Genomic DNA, 23,602 nt, shown 5'->3' with positions numbered 1-23,602 from the left:
CGAAAAATTTGTAGGTGTAAAGGGGAAATATTATATACCAAACATGATGGTGATTAATTGTTTAGCTCATCTATGTGGGCTATTGCTATTCACTATATGTCCGTCGTCGTCGTAAACTTACCTTTGAAGATGGACATATAGTAAATAGCAAAGTCCACACCTGTAAAAAATTTCGGCAGCATTCCGCCTAGGAAGTTACCATTTTAGCCCCTCCCACACCATTTTCCAGGCCAAAAGTTTGGGATGTAGATAGAAATTGAGTTGGTGTGGGGCAGGTTAATTTATAATGACATGAACCATACACCATCTCAAGCCTTCAAGAAAATAAAGAAAATTCTTACCTTAAATAATTTTAACATACTTACCAGTAAATCTTGGTGCTGTTTCATCAAGTTTGGAAGGCACTTTCGAGTTTGCCTGAGTATTAGCTTTTCTCATTAGGACGTCAAATGCATTGTGTGCATTACTATTATCAAAAGGATTGATAATCTAAATAAATACACTCAAATTGAGCACTAACAACTGATAAGTGGCCTCCAGTGGACAAGTCAAACCATCCATGACATCCAGTTGGAAAAAAAAAAATATTACCTATCGCCTGGTCTGTTTACAAAGAGTAGACCCGAGGGAGGGGAAACAGACATTCTTTAAAATGTGGCCTGACAAAGCATTGGTGATTGAGGTAGCGGTGACACCTACTTATAGGATAAGATTTATACACAGTAACTTACCATCTGACAAAGCATTGGTGATGCAGGTAGCGGTAACAACACCTACTTATAGGATAAGATTTATACACAGTAACTTACCATCCAACAAAGCATTGGTGATGGAGGTAGGGGTTACAAGGCCTACTTGTAGGATAAGGTTTATACACAGTAACTTACCATCCAACAAAGCATTGGTGATGGAGGTAGGGGTTACAAGGCCTACTTGTAGGATAAGGTTTATACACAGTAACTTACCTTCCAGCAAAGCATTGGTGATGGAGGTAGCTGTGAAAACGTCTATTGATAGGATAAGATTTATACACAGTAACTTACCATCCGACAAGGCATTGGTGATGGAGGTAGGGGTGACAAAGCCTGAACCAAAGGACTGAAAATCCACGGAAATTTATTACTCTCATTCGATTCTTCTTCCTCTTCTTCTTTGTTTTCCTCATCTACATTTTCTGAAAGATAACATTTCTTATCAAAAAACATATCACAACAAGATTATTCTACTTCCTATGTATTCAGTTCAATTTGTCCAATTTAATCTGTGGCTCCTCATTTAAGACCAACAAGAGCAGTGTTATAGCTAGAAATTGAAAGGGGCAGATGAGGGTGTTACTGCACTTTTTGAGGTTTCACTGTCTGTATCATCATGCCTTTTATCACATGTTAACATTGTATATTAATGTAAAGAAAGATTACATAAGTTGTTGTTGATTATATATCGTATTTTAAAACCTGCAAAACATGGCTTTACATTTTTTGACATTGTGTTAGAAATTTGCTCACCGAGAAGGTAAATCAGCCAAACATTCCTGTCCTTATAATAGGCTTATATGGACTATGGTGTATATATACTATAGAAAAGAGAGAATGTTTTAACTTATATGCACTATGGTGTATATATACTACAGAAAAGAGAGAATGTTTTAACTTATATGGACTATGGTGTATATATACTACAGAAAAGAGAGAATGTTTTAACTTATATGGACTATGGTGTATATATAATACAGAAAAGAGAGAATTTTTTAAAATCATTAATAAAGAAATGAGAACAAGAGGCTGTCACAACGACAGCAAACCGGATTTATTAATATTTATTTGTGTCCTGGCAATATCACAAGAACCATTACTGATGAATGGTGAAAGTGAAAATCGTCAATATCAAATTTGACCTCCATTTTGTCATCAGTATCAACATATTAAAATTTGAAAAGCTTAGATTGAATGGTTCATGAGTAAATGCAACAACGTGAATGGAAACACCATTTTACAATTTTTCAAGAACCATAACTCCTGAACGGTAAAAGTCAAAATCGTCATTATAGAACTTGACCTCTATTTTGCCATCAGTAACAACATATAAAAATTTCAAAAGCTTTGGTTGAATGGTTCATGAGAAAATGCACGGACACGACTGGAAACACCATTTTTCAATCTTTCAAGAACCATAACTCCTAAACGGTAAAAGTCAAAATCGTCTTTAATAAACTTGACCTCTATTTTGTCATCAGTAACAACATAATGAAATTTGGGAAGCTTTGGTAGAACAGTTCATGTGTAAATGCACGGACACGACTGGAAACTCCATTTTTCAATCTTTCAAGAACCATAACTCCTGAACGGTAAAAGTCAAAATCGTCATTATTGAACTTGACCTCCATTTTGTCATCAGTAACAACATATTAAAATTTGGGAAGCTTTGGTAGAACAGTTCATGCGTAAATGCACGGACACGACTGGAAACTCCATTTTTCAATCTTTCAAGAACCATAACTCCTGAACGGTAAAAGTCAAAATCGTCATTATTGAACTTGACCTTTATTTTGTCATCAGTAACAACATATTAAAATTTGGGAAGCTTTGGTAGAACAGTTCATGCGTAAATGCAGGGACATGACTGGAAACTTTATTTTTCAATCTTTCAAGAACCATAACTCCTGAACGGTAAAAATCAAAATCGCCATTATTGAACTTGACCTTCATTTAGTTGTCAGTAACAACATATTAAAATTTTAAAAGCTTTGGTAAAACGGTTCATGAGTAAATGCACGGACAACATTTGATTGCCGCCCGCCCGCCCGCCCGCCCGCCCGCCCGCCCGCCCGCCCGCCCGCCCGGCCGCCCGCCGTACATCCCCAAATCAATAACCGACATTTTTGTCACAAAAATCCGGTTAAAAATGGATAAAAATATGAAGACAGAATAATGGGTACTTAAATATACACAGTGCAGAACATTTGAATACTCCCCACCCCCCCAAAAAAAATCACCTCTGAAATTCAGAGTGAGACCTTCAAAGAGAAATAAAACTCACACCTCACTGCAAAATTCCAACTGGCCCCTCAGTTTCAGTGGAATTCTATACTTTTTGTCAATCAAGCTAAATCTGTGTATTTATGAACATATGTGCAGGGTAATATCAATAGATTTTTAATCATACTAGGCAAACAAATTTAAAGTCAATTTATACAATTACTGTACCTTCTTCATCTTGTGACACTGAGAAATCTCCATAATCTGTAAGAAGTTTCTTTTCTCCCTTTGGTAACAATCCTGTTGATATATAACAAAAAAGCTTGCACATTACATTGTTTTACATTGTCATTTCGGGGCCTTTAATAGCTGACTATGCGGTTTGAGATTTGCTCATTGTTGAAGGCCCTACAGTGTCCTATAGTTGTTAATTTCTGTGTCATTTTGGTCTCCTGTGGACAGTTGTCTCATTGGCAATCATACCACATCTTCTTTTTTATATGTACAGCTCATCTTAACCAAGAATTGATCTTAACCAAGTATTGGCCTCACAGGTTTCAGTTTTGCCTATACTAAACATATTTGAGTTGTCTAGTAGATGAGTTTTATGAAGGTCCTTAATATTATGTTTAAGCTTATTGTAGTAAGCTGTATATTTTCAGAGAATAGGATGTAAACTGGTATATTTTCACAGAGTTTATACTTTTCCATTCCAAGGAGCACATCTGCTAGCCAAATTTTATTTGGAAGTTTTGTCCAGATTTAAATCTCCCCATTTCAAGTCACACTTGTTACCAATGTTTTACTTTTGTTTTTTGGTCACTCATGCTGGTTTTTCCTTACAGATCAAATTCACCAAAAGTGGGAAATTTTAGGGATTTCAACTTTATCACAAAATTAGTGAGAAAAAAATACCAAATTTCTCCGTTTTTCATCCATTCCTACTTTTACTCCAATAGGGTTAACTTGCATTACTGTAAAAAAGTATGTCACACGATCAGCACTTATTTAGGTAACTCTGTATAATCATATTCCTATGTACAAATAAAAAAAAACATAATTTAAAGGATACATTGGTACTTAAAATCTTACCATTTTGTCTCAGTATCCCCCAGTATCTTTCCACTCTATCCTATAATATAAAAACAATCTGTCAAAGACTTATAATTCAATTACATTATGGTAACTAATATGTGTGTGATAAATTACACTCACACAAAAATAAAGAATAATTCAACAAAATAGCATTTTATTCATCTTAGCATTTTATCTGCTCACAAAAACACATAGAAGATGTAAAAAAATCTGCTATCACAAAAAAAAACCAAAATAAATAAATATTTTTTTAAATAAATTAACTCATGATAAAAGTAATGTTTCAGTACTCACAGCAAGCCTTTTCATTTTCTCTTCCAATTTTCTTTGTTTTCTCAACTGATTTGAACCATCTGACCGTAAATTCTTGTTTTCATCTGAAGAAAAATTATTTTGTTAAATAAAAATATGCAATCCTAAAAAAAATTACAGTTTATATGCATAATTATCTTCTATTAAAACTCATTAACCCTTCAAGGACCTCTGATGAAATACAGGAAACCAAGGCATTGTTGTCTATTTTGATATGCTCCCTTGTATATAGTATATCAACATGTGACAACTGATAAAAATTGTCTCTTCACTTACCCTAATCATTTGAATAATGTAGTGCAGGTAAGGAGATTAAATGAACTGTGTCAGATATCTTAATATATGGAGTATAGAATACACTGAACAAGTTGTGTTTATTTAAATGATGTGTTTACCGAACCTAAACAGTAAAATTATATAGCTTTGATATCAGCCAAAATAACTCAAATACAGGTAAGAAGTCTTAACATTTGCATCATTTCATTTATATTTTACAATAAACGGGGATAACTGACAATGAGACAGCAACTTAACAAAACAAAAGTACCATAAATAGACATAAATATGTCCCAATACAGTCTTCAATAAAAGTCAAGCGACCATACTCTATGGCAAGTTATTAAAATAGTTCTAAGTCTAAATAGATTCTTGGGCATTAACTAAAATATCCACAATCATTGACTGGATTTTATCTAATAGAACATATTCAGCTATAGATCAGTTGACCCATGGGGAAAATATCAAAATGTATAAAAATATTTATAGATAGTTTAACAGAGAATGATTCAACATAAGCGTAACATTGCCAATTTCATATTTAATCAAACAAAAACCACTTTCAAATAACATTAATATGAAAGTGGATTAATTAGTCCTTATTATTATCTTTATTATCATTTTCTGCTTGTTTAACATTAGATTTCATTTTTTTTCTTTTTCAGAACAATTATACATTTCCTTAGAAATTGTGAAGATGGAATTACCAGTTTTAGGCCTTTTTACTTTGATTATTTGTTTAACATTCCAATCGGCCTCAGGAGAGGAAGAAGAAATGGACAAGTTAACAATAGAACCAGCTGTTTTAGCTAAAAATGTTGGTGAATCAGCAGAATTTGTGTGCTCAAATAACTCTGCAATCAATTCCGATATCGTGTGGATGTATACCAATGAAACCCTCATTCCACAAGTCAGAGCTAATATTAGCATTGTTACAGAAAATACTTTACACATCGAGTCAGCTGTGGAAACTGATGGAGGAGAATACATCTGTACAACTAAAATGAGAGAATTTAATGCCACTGCTGAGCTCAAGGTTTACACCATGCCAACATATTTCACGGAAGGGATGATTGTAATAGGAATTAATGCAGCTTTGCTAGTTATATTTTTCATGTGTTTTGCATATCATACAGTGAAAAATCGTAAACATAATGCCAAACTTAAAAGAAATGCTTTATAGTTGGATGTTTCCATCAATGCAACTTTTACTGGCATCATGCAATTATAGTACACCTTACTCATAACTTTTTTCAAAGAACTTTCAAAGAAATGGCATTTACTTATACTAAATTACATTCTTCACTATAAAATAAATAATTTCTGAAAAAGGATTCAGCCATTCATGTGGAAAAAAAATATCATAAATCTCTGTGATGTAAGCTTGTATAACTCATCTGTGAAGAATGTAATATCCATTGATGTATAAACATCATTTTATGGTGTCATTATATATAATAAATTATCAGGTGGTTCTCAGTCTTGTGGTCAATTTTATAAATTATTTGATAATTTCCCTATCTCTTTAAATTTGTAATTTTAACATAGAGTAAAATACATGTTAATCTACTAATGACTTCTCTTCCACCGATTCATTTATTTCAAACACAATTCATCAAATTTTATTAAAGCGACCTCTTGCTTTTAAATGAGGTGTGGACAGGGAGAAAATGTCATGGAATGTTGAAAGAATACTATTAAAATATTAATGGTAGAAGAAATGTTCAAATCGCTCATACTATTTTTTTTTAATATTTCATTGGAAAATTTTATTAAAATATTAAAGAAATAAATTGAAATAACCTGTTTATGCTTTTACAATTTTACAACTGTTTTCTTCTAATGGAATTTGAAAAGATCACTGATGATAACCGATGTAGCTCGGTAGTTCTAGGTGACTACACAAGATATGGTTTTTGATTTTTATGTTTTTTTCTGAAAGTTATTTCCAAAATAAGTTTAACAATACATTGTACAAACAAGAATGTGTCAATAGTACACGGATGCCCCACTCGCACTATCATTTTCTGTGTTTAGTGAACCTTGAAATTTGGGTAAAAACTCTTATTTGGCCTTTAAATTAGAAAGATATACCACAGGGAACATGTATACTAAGTTTCAAGTTGATTGGACTTCAATGAAAAAATACCTTGACCAAAAACTTTAAACTGAAATTTGCACTATCATTTTCTATGTTCAGTGAACCGTGACATTGGGATCAAAACACTAATTTGGCATTAAAATTAGAAAGATCATATCATATGGCACATGTGTACTGAGTTTCAAGTTAATTGGACTACAACTTCATCAAAAACTACCTTGACCAAAAACTTTAACCTGAAGCGGGACGAACGGATGGAAGGACAGACAGACAGACGAACGAACGAACGGAAGCACAGACCAGAAAACATATGTATTTGTATATTTCACTGAGTATAGTTTTCCTCTGACATGCATCTACTTAAAAATATGTAAACAGGAAACATAATTTCCTTGTTCATTCTCAACAAGCTAGGTAAGATAAGCTTTATTTATTAATTTATATAATTTGTTTATGTAAAATTGAGAAAGGAAATGGGAAATGTGTCAAAGCGACAACACATACTAGTACTATCAGTGGCAGACCCAGGGGGTGGGGTGAGTTCAAGGGGGCTGGAACTTGGACCCCCATTCTTTTTTATGATCAATGCATTTGAATGGGGACATATAGTTGGAACACCCCTTTATCTTGGGTAAGGACCCTCTCCCCCTTTATTAATGGCTGGATCCGCCCAGAAATATTTTAGACATCAGGTCTGGTTCAACTATTTCAAAATACTTTCTGAGGATTTGACAGCATACATTTTTTTTATAAATCATAATAAAAATTGGTCCTTCTCCGATATTTTTTGTAATATACAAGTGGAAAAAAAAATCCTGCATAATTTTTATTGACTGACCTTACACTTGTTGTACAATGTATATCAATATAAACATTTTGAACAGATTTTTATCTTCATGCATGTCATTTTATCATGGTCTGAATGTTTATTTAAAAGAAAACTTATCATTTTAAACATCAATGTTATCTGTTCAAATCTGGTTTACATTATCATGATTATATTAAACAGAAATAAAGATATATATTTAAATAGGTTAGGTGGTTGTTTTTATTAATGCACCTATGAGTAGCTTCAGGGTACAGAGTTATTTTAGAGTGAACTTCTTATGTAGGTGCAATCACTTCAGCTCTGAATAGGAAGTTAAAAAGTGGCAGCTTTGGCCTGTGTCAGTCTCTAGGCCATGAGCATACAGTACATTATGGAGAAAGTTATTCATCATTTAAACTTAAGGCCATGAGCATACAGTACATTATGAAGAAAGTTATTCACCTTTCAAACTTTAGGCCATGAGCAGACAGTACATTATGGAGAAAGTTATTCATCATTTAAACTTAAGGCCATGAGCATACAGTACATTATGGAGAAAGTTATTCACCTTTCAAACTTTAGGCCATGAGCAGACAGTACATTATGGAGAAAGTTATTCACCTTTCAAACTTTAGGCCATGAGCAGACAGTACATTATGGAGAAAGTTATTCACCTTTCAAACTTTAGGCCATGAGCAGACAGTACATTATGGAGAAAGTTATTCATCATTTAAACTTTAGGCCATGAGCAGACAGTACATTATGAAGAAAGTTATTCACCTTTCAAACTTTAGGCCATGAGCAGACAGTACATTATGGAGAAAGTTATTCACCTTTCAAACTTTAGGCCATGAGCAGACAGTACATTATGGAGAAAGTTATTCATCATTTAAACTTTAGGCCATGAGCAGACAGTACATTATGAAGAAAGTTATTCACCTTTCAAACTTTAGGCCATGAGCAGACAGTACATTATGGAGAAAGTTATTCACCTTTCAAACTTTAAGCCATGAGCAGACAGTACATTATGGAGAAAGTTATTCATCATTTAAACTTTAGGCCATGAGCAGACAGTACATTATGGAGAAAGTTATTCACCTTTCAAACTTTAGGCCATGAGCAGACAGTACATTATGGAGAAAGTTATTCATCATTTAAACTTTAGGCCATGAGCAGACAGTACATTATGAAGAAAGTTATTCACCTTTCAAACTTTAGGCCATGAGCAGACAGTACATTATGGAGAAAGTTATTCATCATTTAAACTTTAGGCCATGAGCAGACAGTACATTATGAAGAAAGTTATTCACCTTTCAAACTTTAGGCCATGAGCAGACAGTACATTATGGAGAAAGTTATTCACCTTTCAAACTTTAAGCCATGAGCAGACAGTACATTATGGAGAAAGTTATTCATCATTTAAACTTTAGGCCATGAGCATACAGTACATTATGGAGAAAGTTATTCACCTTTCAAACTTTAGGCCATGAGCAGACAGTACATTATGGAGAAAGTTATTCACCTTTCAAACTTTAGGCCATGAGCAGACAGTACATTATGGAGAAAGTTATTCATCATTTAAACTTTAGGCCATGAGCAGACAGTACATTATGAAGAAAGTTATTCACCTTTCAAACTTTAGGCCATGAGCAGACAGTACATTATGGAGAAAGTTATTCACCTTTCAAACTTTAGGCCATGAGCAGACAGTACATTATGGAGAAAGTTATTCATCATTTAAACTTTAGGCCATGAGCAGACAGTACATTATGAAGAAAGTTATTCACCTTTCAAACTTTAGGCCATGAGCATACAGTACATTATGAAGAAAGTTATTCAAGTAACAGTTTTGCCAGCATACCTTTACATATACCCTATTAACAACTAAAGATGATCTACCTATCAGCCTTCAAATAAGACTTTTTTACTAACAAGATTAAAATACAGCAAACGTTTCATGCAACCAAACTTCAGGTGACCCACTTGAGAGAATATTTTGAGAATATGCATGAAATATTTGCCACCTAATGTAAAGCATCCAAAACAAACATCTACATGTGACTGAGACTAATTTTCAAGTGTAGCAAGAGTGTATACCCCAATGAAAAGAGGACCATAGATTACTTCTTACTTCTTGAAAAAACCAACAAGCTACAATGCAATACAACACAAACTCTACAATAGTATTACATGTACTATCAAGTTATTAACAATTTAATCTGGTCATCCATCCTGTCTTTACCTATATATTAGCATAGAGTCAAGCTTGTCTCAGATTTCTTATGACATCTTTGAACTAGCTTTCAATAACTGTGAGTACTCTTAGAATGATACTATCATAGATAGATATAGGAAGATGTGGTATGAGTGCTAATGAGACAACTCGCCATCCAAGTAATAATTTATAAAAGTAAACCATTATAGGTCAAGGTACAGCCTTCAACACGGAGCCTTGGCTCAACTGAACAGCAAGATATAAAGGGCCCCCAAAAAATACTAATGTAAAACCATTCAAACAGGAAAACCAATGGTCTTATCTAAATAAAAACAAGAAACGAGAAACACCTATGAACGCGTAAACAGACGACAACCACTGTACATCAGATTCCTGACTTGGGACAGGTGCAAACATTTGCAGTGGGATTAAACGTTTTAATGGTACCAAACCTTCTTCCTTTTCTGAAACAATAGTATAACATCACAACATAGAAAGACAAACTATAAAATATCAATTGGAAGGCTTAACTCTAAACTGTAATTATCCACTTTGTTAGTTGTATATTAACCTATTTGATAAGTGAAGCCCATATTAAATATGTTTGTCTTCTTTAAGGGAAGCCCATATTAGATATGTTTGTCTTGTTAGAACTTGTTTTGATATCTTTCACTATAAATTGAGATTTTGTTTTGGCACAGGAATAAGAATATGTGTTATGATTGCCAATGAGACAACTCTTCATCTAATACACAATGTGATAAAAGTCAAAGAAAGGCGTTCAACACGGAGCATTGTCTCACACCAAACAGCAAGTTATAAAATGCCCAAAATGACTAGTGTAAAACAATTCAAACCAGAAAACCAACTGTCTATTATATATAAAACACAAGAAACAAGATAATTTATTAACCCGATCAGGAAACGACAATCATTGAACAACAGGCTCCTGACTTAGAACAGGTGCATGTGTGAGTCATAAAAGTATCCCGTGAAATAGATAATAACATATAGCTTTTTTAAATTTCACACACCATATCAATCCTCAACCAATATAATCCCTCGAGCAGATATAATTTTTAAAAATGTAAATATGGAATGTTGAATAAATCATCAGTAAAACTATGTTTATGTCTAAGTAATATAACATTTCAAAGGCTTTTTTGCAAACCAGACTTTGTGTAGGTTTGCTCACAATTGTGCTTAATAACATTAATAAAGTAGTAACCTAGGACCCCTGCATCTAAATACATTTTTCTAAATCAAAAATGATTTCATTCAAATATCAAAAAGTAAAATCACAAAAATACTGAACTCCTAGGAAAATTCAATCAGAAAGTCCCTAATCACATGGCAAAATTGAATGTCAAAACACATCAAACGAATGGACAACAACTGTCATCTCCTGACTAGGTACAGGCATTTTCAAATGTAGAATATGGTGGATTGAACCTGGTTTTGTAGAGCTAAACCTCTCACTTGTACGACAAAACATCATCAAGAACTTATATACATGTGAGGAGAGAACCAATACAAAGAGGGATAACTCTAATTAATTTTTTTTTCCTTGCTGACTTGGAAACAAAAAGGCTCTCAAAATTGACAGAAAACCATATATTTCTGGAAAAAAATACTTTTGCAAAACTGAAACCCTAAATTGGATAAAAAAAAAAATGATTTTGTGTAGGGTTCAGAAATGGAAAGGCCTTAATCAATCTAAGTATCATTGTTTACTACTTAAAGGTCTACAACTCAACAATGATAAAAGCTGAAATTGTGATAATTAAACTTGACCTTAATTTAGTCAAAGGAAACAATTTTACTAAATTTTGAAAGCTTTCTTCAAGGTGTCTTCAAGTTATTGCACAGACACTGTTTGTCAGCAGCCTGCCCACCATACATTACCAAATTAATTAATGAAATCTGGTTTCAGAAAAAAAGCAGGTGCTCCGCAGGGCACAACTTTATACGACCGCAGATGTCGAACCCTGAACAGTTTGGGCAAGTATAGACACAACATTCAAGTTTGATACAGCTCTGAGTTTGGATTGTGATTAGTTGACACAGATTGAACCTAAAACAAATTTTTGCTTTTGAGCAGTACACTATTTTGTTGAATATTAATCCCCTTAAACAATAACTACTAATTTAAATACATCATAAAATATTAAAATATAAAATGACATACAGTCATGATTAAAATTATTATTAATTAAAGTAGTAACTTCTAACATTTCTAAATAAATATATCTCAAGACAATCATCATTTCTTAATACATTATTTTTAAGCAGTATAAGGGAGGTCATCAAACATATATATATAAGGCCAACCTTAAAAATATGTTTGTTTGCAGTTTTCCGACTGTACCTTCAGACTGAAGGGTCGGTAGGTAGGAAAAATATTTCATTTTATCAGCCAAAATACAGTTTAAACAAGCAGTTACACTAAACCAAGTTTCTTGTGAAGAAAAAAAAAACATTTTAAAACAACAAACACTGGACATGCTGAAAACCAACATCAAATGAACAGGCATTTTCAGATAAAAAAACTTTTTAACCAAAACTGAAACTTTAACATAGTGTCATTATCCAATTTATGACATAAAATATGGTATAATTATTAAATACTGGAACACTTATAAACAAGGAATGTCATTATGACTAGAACTGTTTTAAAGAAATATATTCAGACATGTATGCTTCTTGACTAGAATGTTTTCATGAGTAGAGTATAATCATCAGAAAAATGTAGATATTAAAGATTTGTAAGACAACGTATTAAAGAGTGTATTTTTAATAAAAAAAGAATAACCATTGAATCTTCCTCAATTGAAAAAAAGGCAACTTGAAAAAAAAGTATTAAGACATTTGACTGTTTTCATATTTCTAACAATATTTAATCATATGTGATAAGGTTATATTTTTGCCAGGCTTTAATGAAAACCAAAGAAATCTAAAGTTTGGGGTGAAATCCATAGCACCCCATTAAAAGTAAATGGTCTGTACTGAAATGTTTTTAATGCATAAAAAAAATTGGCAGCATAGCTCCTAAGGACATGTTTTAATTGAATTCACACAGGCCACACAGTTTGGGTATATTTAATATTGTAAGAAAGAGAATAATTGCAATGAGTGGGGCAGCCCCCCTTATCCTAAAGGAGCATACTCATTGCAATCGAAGATAGATTTAATATAGAGAGAGTATATTTATTTTTCAAGCTAATCATTCATTTTATCTACATCTTTGTGTAGTTAGGGTTGCTTCTTATTGATTTGGCATGATCTATATCCATTAACATTTCAAATGAGCCCTTCCTCCGTACAGGCATGTTTACAGATATCCATGAAGATTTAAGTCACGGAGGAGTGGTTTCATCTTTGTCGTCTTCACAACGATTTGTAGAAAATATGCCATACTTCAAGCTGCTGTCGAATTATTTAACCACTGAAATTGGTTCCATAAAGTCAGGCTCCACAGATTCTGTACCCGATTTGTTTGAGACAGAATGGTTATCGTGTCAGTTATGAATATCCGCTGCATCATCGTCAATGATATCATCACACATCATTACATGTGCCTGAATCTGTATAAACAGTTTACTAATAAACTTTTTTGTTTGTTATTTGTCTTAAAATTGACACGAGACGACAGCGTAAAGTACTCCTCCGTGACTTCATGAATACCTGTAAACAATTTCCATGTGCTTTATCATTAAATGGTCACATGAACGCTTGACGGGAAGCTAAGAAAAACCGAACTTGAAATGCGTAATTGACCCAGACTTTAAATCATTTCTGGAAAGGACCCAAAGTTCCGGATCGCATCAATAGAAGTATTAAAAAAAATTTCTTCAAATATAAAGCAATAAAATTTTCACAGTCGGGAGGATTTTCAAGGGTCGGTCGGTAAACTGCAAACAAACAATATTTTAATTTATGCCTAACAGTATTCTTTAAACAGAATTGGCTTACTTCCCTTACATTGCTTTTAAATTGTCTAAATTGTCCTTTAACCAGAAAAACCCTTGTTTTCCCCCTTTTTTGCCCCTAATTGGTAAATGATTTGACTCTTAACCCCCCATAACCATCCCTTTGTAGTATGGACACTTGTGGTATAATTTCAGAGAGATTTATACACTTAAATACAAGTTATTGACTGGAAACTACAAAAATGCTTATTTGGGCCCCTTTTTTTGGTCCCAAATTCCTAAACTATTGGGACCATAACCCCAAAAATCAGTTTAAATCTTCTACCTGTGGTATAAAATATTGTGGTACAATTTCAAAGCAATTGACATACTTATACACAAGTTGATATCCTAAAAGTAGAAAAATGCTTGTTTTAGGCCCCTTTTGGGCCCCTAATTCCAAAAAAGTTGGGACCATGATCTCCAAAATCAATCCCAACCTTCCTTTTGTTGTATCGAACCTTCACATTAAATTTCATAGAGATCCATTAATTTAAACTAAAGTTATTATCTGGACATGAAATGTGTCTTTGGACGATGCAGACGACGACGACAACGACACAGATGATGACAACATCATACCATTATACGAACGCCAAAAAATTTTGAGGTCGTATAAAAAATTGCTTCGTTGAGCTCAGCTGGATACAACCCCAGAGGTCCAACCCTGAACAGTTGGGCCAAAAACAGTTACAATATTTGCACTTGATAAAGGTCTGATTGGATTGTAATTAGAAATTTGACAAGTAATAGGTTTCTGACACAGAAAAACTGTAGTCAAAGAACTTAAATTGGTTATGTGATTTCAATTTATATTCATTTTTACTTTTGAGCAATACACTATGCTGTTGGGAATTGACCCCCCCACCCCCCCCCCCCCCCCCAAAAAAAAAAATTGTTGTTTCTATTTTCTTGTAAATTGACAGCCAATCATCTCAAGACAACACAACATTTCTTTATACATAATCTAAATGCAGTGTAAGGGAGGTAATCAAAACATATAATTGTGTTGGGATTACCTCCCTTCCACTGCTTTCAAATTATGTTTTATACTGAAGTAATTGTCCATTAACCAGGACACTCTTGTTTTCCCCCTAATTCCTGAACATTTTTAGCCAAAACCAAAAAAAGCCAATTTTTACCATCCCTTTTTGGTATGGAAACTTGTGGTATAATTTCAGAGAGATCCATACAACATAACATAATGTGTTTTCTGGAAACTAAAAAAATGCTTATTTGGGCCCCTTTTTGCCCCTAATTCATAAACTGTTAGGATCATAACCCCTAAATCAATCCCAACCTTCCTTTTGTGGTCATAAACCTTGTGTTTAAATTTCATAGATTTCTATTTAATCATACTAAAGTTATTGTGCAAAACCAAATGTCTTCAGATGACGACAACGTGAAACCAACATACGACTGTGAAATTAATTTTGTGGTCATATGATATTTTTTTTTAAAGTACTAAACTCCAAGTAAAATTCAAAACAGATGGTCCCTGAACAAATAATAACATTTTTATTTAAGGTCTAGATACAGACTAAATACTGTATTATAATCTAAATCTGCATTTATCAAGATCCAGATAAAAAATAATTTCTAAATGTATTTTTATGTCTATAGATCTAGTAAATATATTTAACATTAAAAAGAAATATCCACATATTTTTGTAAAATAGGAAGTTGTAATCAAACATAAATAAAAACATGTACTTATGAATAATATTTGCAAGATTTCTTCTTTTATTTCTTGACTCAGCAAATAGATATCAAGTCATCTTAATACTAAGTATGTCCCATGTGACCTAAAAACTGATTGGTTAATTAATCATCAGAATCTTACCTCTCACTTTATTCAGCAGCGCTTCATTTTTCTGATTTCTGAAAATAAAATAGATATTGGTTATATACATTTTTTTAAGAAAAGTGATAGAAAAGCTATAGCACTCAAAATCAATTCCTTTTGGAGATTTTGTTCAGATCTCAACCCTTGACTTTTGAAAACAGTATTATGTTAAAAACACAGACTATTGTATATAAACAATTTTAAAAGTTTATTTTTTGTTCAATCATTAATAAAAGTGAAATAGTGAAATAATAATTTGCTTTAAGCAGCAAGTATGGTTAAATTTTGTCCAAATAAGCTAGGAAATATTGATCATGAATTATTCACTTGCAAGTGAATAATTAGACCTCATTGCATCTGTATTCATGTGAACTGCAATTTAACCTCTTAGCTAGAGATAGATTACGCATGAATCGTGGGTGATCAGTTATTCAAAGGTAAAGAATGACAACATTGAAAGTGAAATAAAGGTAAATCATTTGATTGACTGATTCCATACACAAAAAAATCATTCTTATGCATGTAAAAACAATGACAAATATTTTTTAATCTATAATATGAAATTAAATAGACCTAGAAAAATCCAATTGCACGAGTTCACTCAATCTTTTTATATCTATATTTATGTTTATATCCCTTATATGGCCAAAATGTCTTCAGAGGTCCTTATACAAGAACTATTTCTTAATTCGGGGAAGGGATAACAGATCCCAACCATATGAGAATAAATTCAAATGACAGTCTATTACAACATTTTGTTAACTTTGTTGGGTTGCTTGCTCAAGCATTGTAATTAAGATTGACGCCTAAATTGAATGGATAGGTCAATGATTTGTATTGTAATATATAGTAAACAGACTGTTACTCCACCTACCCATTGAATTTAAGGAGACTCAAGGGTACAAAAATTTCAACAAAAATTAAAAAAAAAAAATTCATTACAAATTTTATTTATTACTTTATCAGTTGTAAGTCGATCAAATGGAACAAAAATCAAGAAAATCAATTTGTTTTTGCCCCAGATGACATTTAAAATGTATATGTCATTGAAAAAGCTCCAAATTATCTCCCTTTGGTGCAAAAATGCCATATTTTTTGCATTATTATTGAAATATCTTTTTTTTAACTCATCGGTGACCTATATTTTTTATCATTTTTTTTCTAATAAGCTGTACTCACAATAAACTATTGTAAAATTAAGGCAATATCTGTAATTTAGTTCTTTTTTTATTTCGATATTACCTCTATTTCTCCTATAAGTTCAACAGAAAAAAAGTAACTATACAAAAATGTATGCTTCTTTCAAAGGCAGATTGTTAGCTTAAATGAATGGTGACCCCATTTTTTTTATTTTATTTTTCTATTTAGTATATGATAAAGTTCATATATAGAAAAATAAAGCGAAATCCTACATTAAAAAAAATGATTTGTACCCGCGAGCCCCCTTAAGTGTCAATCTTAATTATAATGTCTGATCAAACAGCCAAATAAAGTTTGCACACAATGCATTTAAACTTTTGATTTGCATGCTTTACTATTTCAACTGTAAATTCTTTTTTAAATAAGAATAAAATTTCTGGAATAAAACTAATTATTTAAATTACATTGTTTCCAAGTTCTGTATTTTCTTCTGGTTTTCTTTCTTTAATACATCATATCTGTCTTTGTAAGTGGATGTCTCTCTACTCATTTCTTCATACTGTCGTAGTGTCAACTGAAATTTTAAAACTTAAATTTTACACAGTATAGGTCTTAAATGTTTGATCCATGTCGAACCTCAATCTTTCCCTGTTTTCTAAATATTCGCTACATAGTGCAATTTGACTTTTGCACAATCTGTAATGTTTACTTGAATTCTATCTTGCATGGAACAATAAGTATGAATAGAATTCTAAGGGCATTGCAGGAGACATATAGAAGCTAAATCTATCAATGTAAGTGTTTTTATTAAAAGAATTTAGACAAAGGTGTCACTTTTTACATTTAAAGTCAAACTAAATGTGAAAACTTTATGGTAGATGATTAAAATAGTGTTTTATACTTTTTGCAGATCTTTTATACATTTTGTTTGTTTTTCATTTATGCTTTGAATTCCGATATAGGCTGGCAAAAACACCCAGACATTCCCATTATAACTTTTTAAAGAAATTATCATATAAAGTATATACCAAGATTTTATGTATGCAATCAACAAACAAAATATAACGAATCTGTGCATTTTCACCACAAAAAGATAAACTGACTAAAATACAAAGAGGAAAAGAATTTATTTTCACCCTCACTGCATTGTGATAGAATAATTATATGCAATTACGTGAAAATAAAACTTCCCTTTTTTTTTTAGCATTGAGATGACTTTAACTCTTAAATAATAATAAAAGCTCTGAATTGATTCAAGTCTCAATACTTTTTGCATTTATTCTACAAATAACCAAAATAAAATTCCTGCATATTAGCAGTATATACTAAGTATGAGTGTTGTATAATTTATTTGATTATAACCATGCTAACCTTTGCAAATGACTACCTACCTCTAATCCAGCCAGTCGATCTCTCAAGGACTGTACTTCCTGTAATTTCTGTTTATTGTCAGTGTCTAGGATGGTCTTGGCCTGAAGAAGAAAAAACAAAACTATTATTTATAAATTACATTCCGTACGTATTCATTACAACTAATGTGGTTTTGTTTTGAATGATAATGCAGTGACATCTTGATAAAAGCAGTTTTCTTATTTCTGTGGATTCATTATTACTGTGGATTCATTATTATTGTGGATTCATTATTATTGTGGATTCATTATTATTGTGGAATCATTATTACTGTGGATTCATTATTACTGTGGAATCCTTATTATTGTGGATTCATTATTACTGTGGATTCATTATTACTGTGGATTCATTATTACTGTGGATTCATTATTATTGTGGATTCATTCTGTGGATTCATTATTATTGTGGATTCATTATTATTGTGGAATCATTATTATTGTGGATTCATTATTACTGTGGAATCATTATTATTGTGGATTCATTATTATTGTGGAATCATTATTATTGTGGATTCATTATTACTGTGGGTTCATTATTATTCGTTGGATACCAATTTTCTTGGGTTTTGTGGGTACAGGTAAACCCTGAATTCAAAAGTTCAATGAATAGCATATTTCCAATAGGCTTTGTATACAGAGATTGGCAAAACCATGAAATTAAATATCCAAGAAAATGCAAGATTTAAAGCAATCCACGAAAATTGATACCCACGAAAATAAATGATTCCACAGTATTCCATGCTTCAGATTTTACACAAATACTACATGTATTCATACTACATGTATTCATATCAATGTATCAATGAATTTTCAATTTCAATAAGTATAAAAAAGAAGATGTGGTATGATTGCCAATGAGACAACTGTCCACAAAAGACCAAAAGGCATATTTAAGTATTTCTAATAAATAATTATACAAAGAAGGTGGCATTCAGGAATTTATCTTGAAATTCTGTATTCGGATATAAACTTTATCTAAATGATTCCCAGAAATCAGTCTATATCTTGTGATTATTCCCATATAAAGAATATTTGCATACTGACCTTTCGCAATGGTTCCAGTTGTTGAAGAGTAGATCCTAGCTGTGTATTCAAAGTTTCTGATTCCCTGAAAATTTAAAAGGATTTGTATTAAAAAAAATATTTTCATAAATCTAAAGTTCAGTTTTTTCTATTAATTACCATTGAAATAAAAAGCAAACAGTTGGAACTTGGAGCTTTTCCTCTGAAAACCTTTTTTGACTTTTTTTTTATTGTATATACATTAAAATATGTTTGTTTCAAATGTTATCTAAATACTTACAGAATAACTTATCGAAGAATTCAAATAGAGAAAAATATTTAACGAGTGACTGAACAACACATTAATTCACGAATGCACAAAGCGCATGAGTTAATTATCAGTGTTGTTTGGTCACGAGTTGAATATTTTTTTTATATTTGAATTCTTTGATTAGTTATTCTTTTTTATTACAATGGCAAATGGCTTTTTTTAATGAAATTAATATAGAAATTGTAAGGAACTGTATCTTTTTCTACGCATTCACAATTTGTTTTGATCCGACGTCTTGACAACTTCTATTGTTGTATGACGTCAGAGGAGTGAAATAACCACTTATATTTCACATGTGAAATTATCGGTTTTTATTTCACTGGGAAATCAGTGTAATTCATTGCAATCAATGTAATAATATCAATTTTCTGAAGAATTTTTTTTTTTATCAATACTCACCTTTGAAGGTCTTCATATTTCTTAAAGAAATCTTCATGTCTCTTGTTTTGCACGTCATAATGTATCTTGTTAAGGAAACTTTCATTTAAAAAAGATCACAGTTGAAAACAAATTTAAACGAGAATAAATAGTAGAGTTCTAATAGTACATGTACCTTATAAATTGATTCAGAGCAAATAACACTTACTCATCTTTAATTAATTAAGATACACATGTGTTTAAAGCCTTTGGCACATAGAACAGGTTATTTTCATCAAATTTTGTCACTAGGCTTATGCATAAGTAACTCTGACTATATTGTAAAAGTTCCCAAATTCCATGATTACCTAATTAAGAAGCAAAAACGTTTCGTTTCTTACTTTTTCTACATGTGTGTGAGATCCTTCAATAGGTTGAGGTATACAAAAAGAGTACCAAATCTATTAGAATTATACTTTTATGAAAAAGTACCAAATTACCCATAATCAAAAATACCCTCTTTTATTTTCATGTAAAATTTCTGTTTAAACATTCAGAATGACTTACTTTGAAATTTAATGTGTGTTTTACAAACAAATTAAGTGGTATGAACTATTGCAAAATTATACTATTGCTTTAATTTTAAAAGAAAAGAACTATATATACCAAACATAGTGGAAATAGAAAACTGAAACTAGATAAGCACATAATAAACTTTGTACCAATTTATAGAAGCTATATGTAATTGGTAAGAACAAAAGAATAAAGTGCAACAAAACTTCATCAATGTAATGTACATAATCATACATGTAACTGGCAACTAGGAAGTAAAAAAGTAAGGGATCTGAAAATGTGTAACAGGATATAGCTTACAAATATAAAGATTTGATTTGAGGGATAGAGTAAAACCAGTATATCATGCCAGTTACAGATCATAATATCAAAAGGATATCATCACACTTAGACTTGTACTTCTTTATCAGCAAACTGAAGTAGAAAAATAAATATTTGTTAATGATTTCCTCATACACGACTTGAATACAAATCACATTATTTTTTGTAACAAAATCCCCCATACATACATGACATAAGCTGCTGCTGGTTAAGTCTTAATAAAGACATAACAGATACATATTTATGTGTCAGCACCAAGTCAGTGGTTGTCATACATATATATGTGACTGTCATAGGACATCTCTAAATATTTTTTGTTATTTGAGGAATTTAGTGTGCATCTTCTTGGTTACTAATCTTATTTGTTCATTGCTTTTATGGACTATAGATTACTAGAGATTGAAATAGAGTTACGATGACTTTCTAATATTGATAAAAACGGTATTGTATGTTGCCCTCTTGATATATTTCTATTCTGTTGTTGCTGTCTCCTTGTCATACAACCCATATCTCCTTTTATTGATAAATAAAATAAACAGTTAAATGACAGGAATAGAGTAAAAAAAATAAATCAGTTGCTTATAATCTGTAATTCTGCATGTATTATATTTGTTTATTGTTTGTTTATGCATAACATTTCTAATTTATACATGTATATACATAAATGTTTTTCCTTCAAATTACATTACTTATTAATGTCTCATGTGAATGCAACTTTTCATCAGTATTTCCATTTGTACTCTGTAAATAAAGCTTATCTAAATCTTGTATTTAAGACAGATTGAGGTGTTGAACTTACTCTGTAGATATAATCTTCTTTTTAAGAGTGCTGTAATTCAAGGCATGTTCATCTTGCAATTTTTTTAATTCCTGTAATAACAAATGAAAATATTAGACAGTGTGAATTTAATGTAAAAATACAGTCAATGTTCATGTACAAATGTGTGTATATATCTCTGAAGAATTTTGGAGAGTATCCTGGAATTGACCTGAAGAAATGTTATATTAGCATCTATATATAAATTCAAAGAGAACAGCATTAGGGTAAAATTAAACCTAAGAAATTATTTTTTATTGAATAAGGATAAAAATTGTACTTTTTCAAGAGCAAGATTCTGTTTTTTGAGACAATCGATAAACATCTTTGATTCGTTTGTGGTTCCTCCTTACTCAATTAAGATGATGGGTATGAAGTATTGTAGTAATAAAATGCTTTGTAGGATCTTAATCAAAAAAACAAAGGATATGCACAAAGTATAATAATAAGCATCAATGAGCATGATAAGTATCCATCTGTAAGGGGAGTAAGTTTCCTACAGACTTTGTATTTCCATTGTCACCCAAGTTCTGTGGTATTGGATGACCTACATAACTACATTAATATACAAAATTTATAAACATTCATAACAAAAAATCAAAGAGCAGATTGCTCTGAGGGATACGATTGCCATTGTTTTCATTGACACATGTATACATGTAGCTGGATAATATTATTTTCAAAGACAACTGCACATGTAAAATGTAATTTACGTAATCTGAATAGTTACAAAATAACCAATCCCAGATACAAGTGTATGAACAATGTACTTAGGCCTATTGTGTTTTATTTTTGTACTATCAATTCCAAGTTTACTTTCCACAGCAGTCACGAGAGAAGGTATTTCACTTCGTATCTTTATAATCTTATCACCTATTTTCCTACGTTAATTCTAGGAGGAACCCATTCCTAACTCTTTAAATATTTAATTTCCTTTGGGGGAGTGGTCATGACTTCTTTCCGTACACATCCCTCGTTTTTAATTGCGATCATTTTGAATATAATACGACATATATCGACAGAAAGAGTTAATTTGTATCGTATATATATTTATCTCTCAGATTTGACGGAATTTACTTCCGGAAGGGAGACAACTCGAAACGATATATGGAAGACTTCATTTCGCCTGAAGGGCTGTTGTAGTAAAAGCTCTACGATGTGGACAACACTTATTTTAATTTAAATGATGCATATGATTTAAAACAAGAGTGCACACGCTGAAATGTCTCGCCTTCTATACTTATCATTGATATTATGTTGTTAGTCCTAAGTATAAAGCTAAGCTTTATAACAACTGTCACATAAACTTAACGTTAACCAAGATAACTAAACAAAGACCAATGAACCTTGAAAATGAGGTCAAGGTCAGATGAACCATGCCAGGCAGACATGTACAGCTAACAATGATTCTATACAACATATATAGTTGACCCATTACTTATAGTTTAAGAAAAATAGACCAAACACAAAAACTTAACACTGTGCAATGAACCGTGAAAATGAGGTCATGGTCAAATAAAACCAGCGCGACTGACATAAAGATCATAAAATATTTCCATACACCAAATATAGTTGACCTATTACATATAGTATTAGATAAAAAGACCAAAACTCAAAAATTTAACTATAACCCCTGAACCATGAAAATGAGGTCAAGGACAGATGACACCTGCCAGTTGGACATGTTCACCTTACAGTCCTTCCATACACAGAATATACTAGCCCTATTACTTATAGTATCTGAGATATGGACTTGACCACCAAAACTTAACCTTGTTCACTGATCCATGAAATGAGGTCGAGGTCAAGTAAAAATTGTCTGACAGACATGAGGACCTTGCAAGGTAGGCACATATCAATAGCTATCCTATTACTTATAATAAGAGAGAATTCAACATTACAAAAAATTTGAACTTTTTTTTCAAGTGGTCACTGAACCATGAAAATGAGGTCAAGGACATTGGACATGTGACTGACGTAACATGAAGCATCTATATACAAAGTATGAAGCATCCAGGTCTTCCACCTTCTAAAATATAAAGCTTTTAAGAAGTGA

The 23,602-nt window shown here is 31.7% G+C and overlaps 1 protein-coding gene across 1 annotated transcript in view; it reads right to left on the bottom strand.

Moving 5' to 3' along the window:
• LOC143066997 (uncharacterized) overlaps window positions 1-23,602 on the bottom strand; it is a 44,380-nt gene that overhangs the window by 19,339 nt on the left and 1,439 nt on the right. The window contains exons 2-12 of the mRNA XM_076239918.1: window positions 21,529-21,599; window positions 20,788-20,822; window positions 19,878-19,938; window positions 19,190-19,253; window positions 18,128-18,208; window positions 17,201-17,310; window positions 15,594-15,631; window positions 4,365-4,447; window positions 4,068-4,107; window positions 3,204-3,275; window positions 1,044-1,174 (exon numbers count right to left, since the gene is read on the bottom strand). Of these exons, the coding sequence (XP_076096033.1) occupies window positions 1,044-1,174; window positions 3,204-3,275; window positions 4,068-4,107; window positions 4,365-4,447; window positions 15,594-15,631; window positions 17,201-17,310; window positions 18,128-18,208; window positions 19,190-19,253; window positions 19,878-19,938; window positions 20,788-20,822; window positions 21,529-21,599 (786 nt within the window). The remainder of the gene's footprint in view (window positions 1-1,043; window positions 1,175-3,203; window positions 3,276-4,067; window positions 4,108-4,364; window positions 4,448-15,593; window positions 15,632-17,200; window positions 17,311-18,127; window positions 18,209-19,189; window positions 19,254-19,877; window positions 19,939-20,787; window positions 20,823-21,528; window positions 21,600-23,602) is intronic.

Source organism: Mytilus galloprovincialis, chromosome 3 (assembly GCF_965363235.1).
Source record: "Mytilus galloprovincialis chromosome 3, xbMytGall1.hap1.1, whole genome shotgun sequence".
In the NCBI taxonomy this organism is placed as follows: Eukaryota; Metazoa; Mollusca; class Bivalvia; order Mytilida; family Mytilidae; genus Mytilus; species Mytilus galloprovincialis.
The sequence above is the reverse complement of the archived record's forward strand: the minus strand, read 5'-3'. Positions and strand labels throughout refer to the sequence as shown.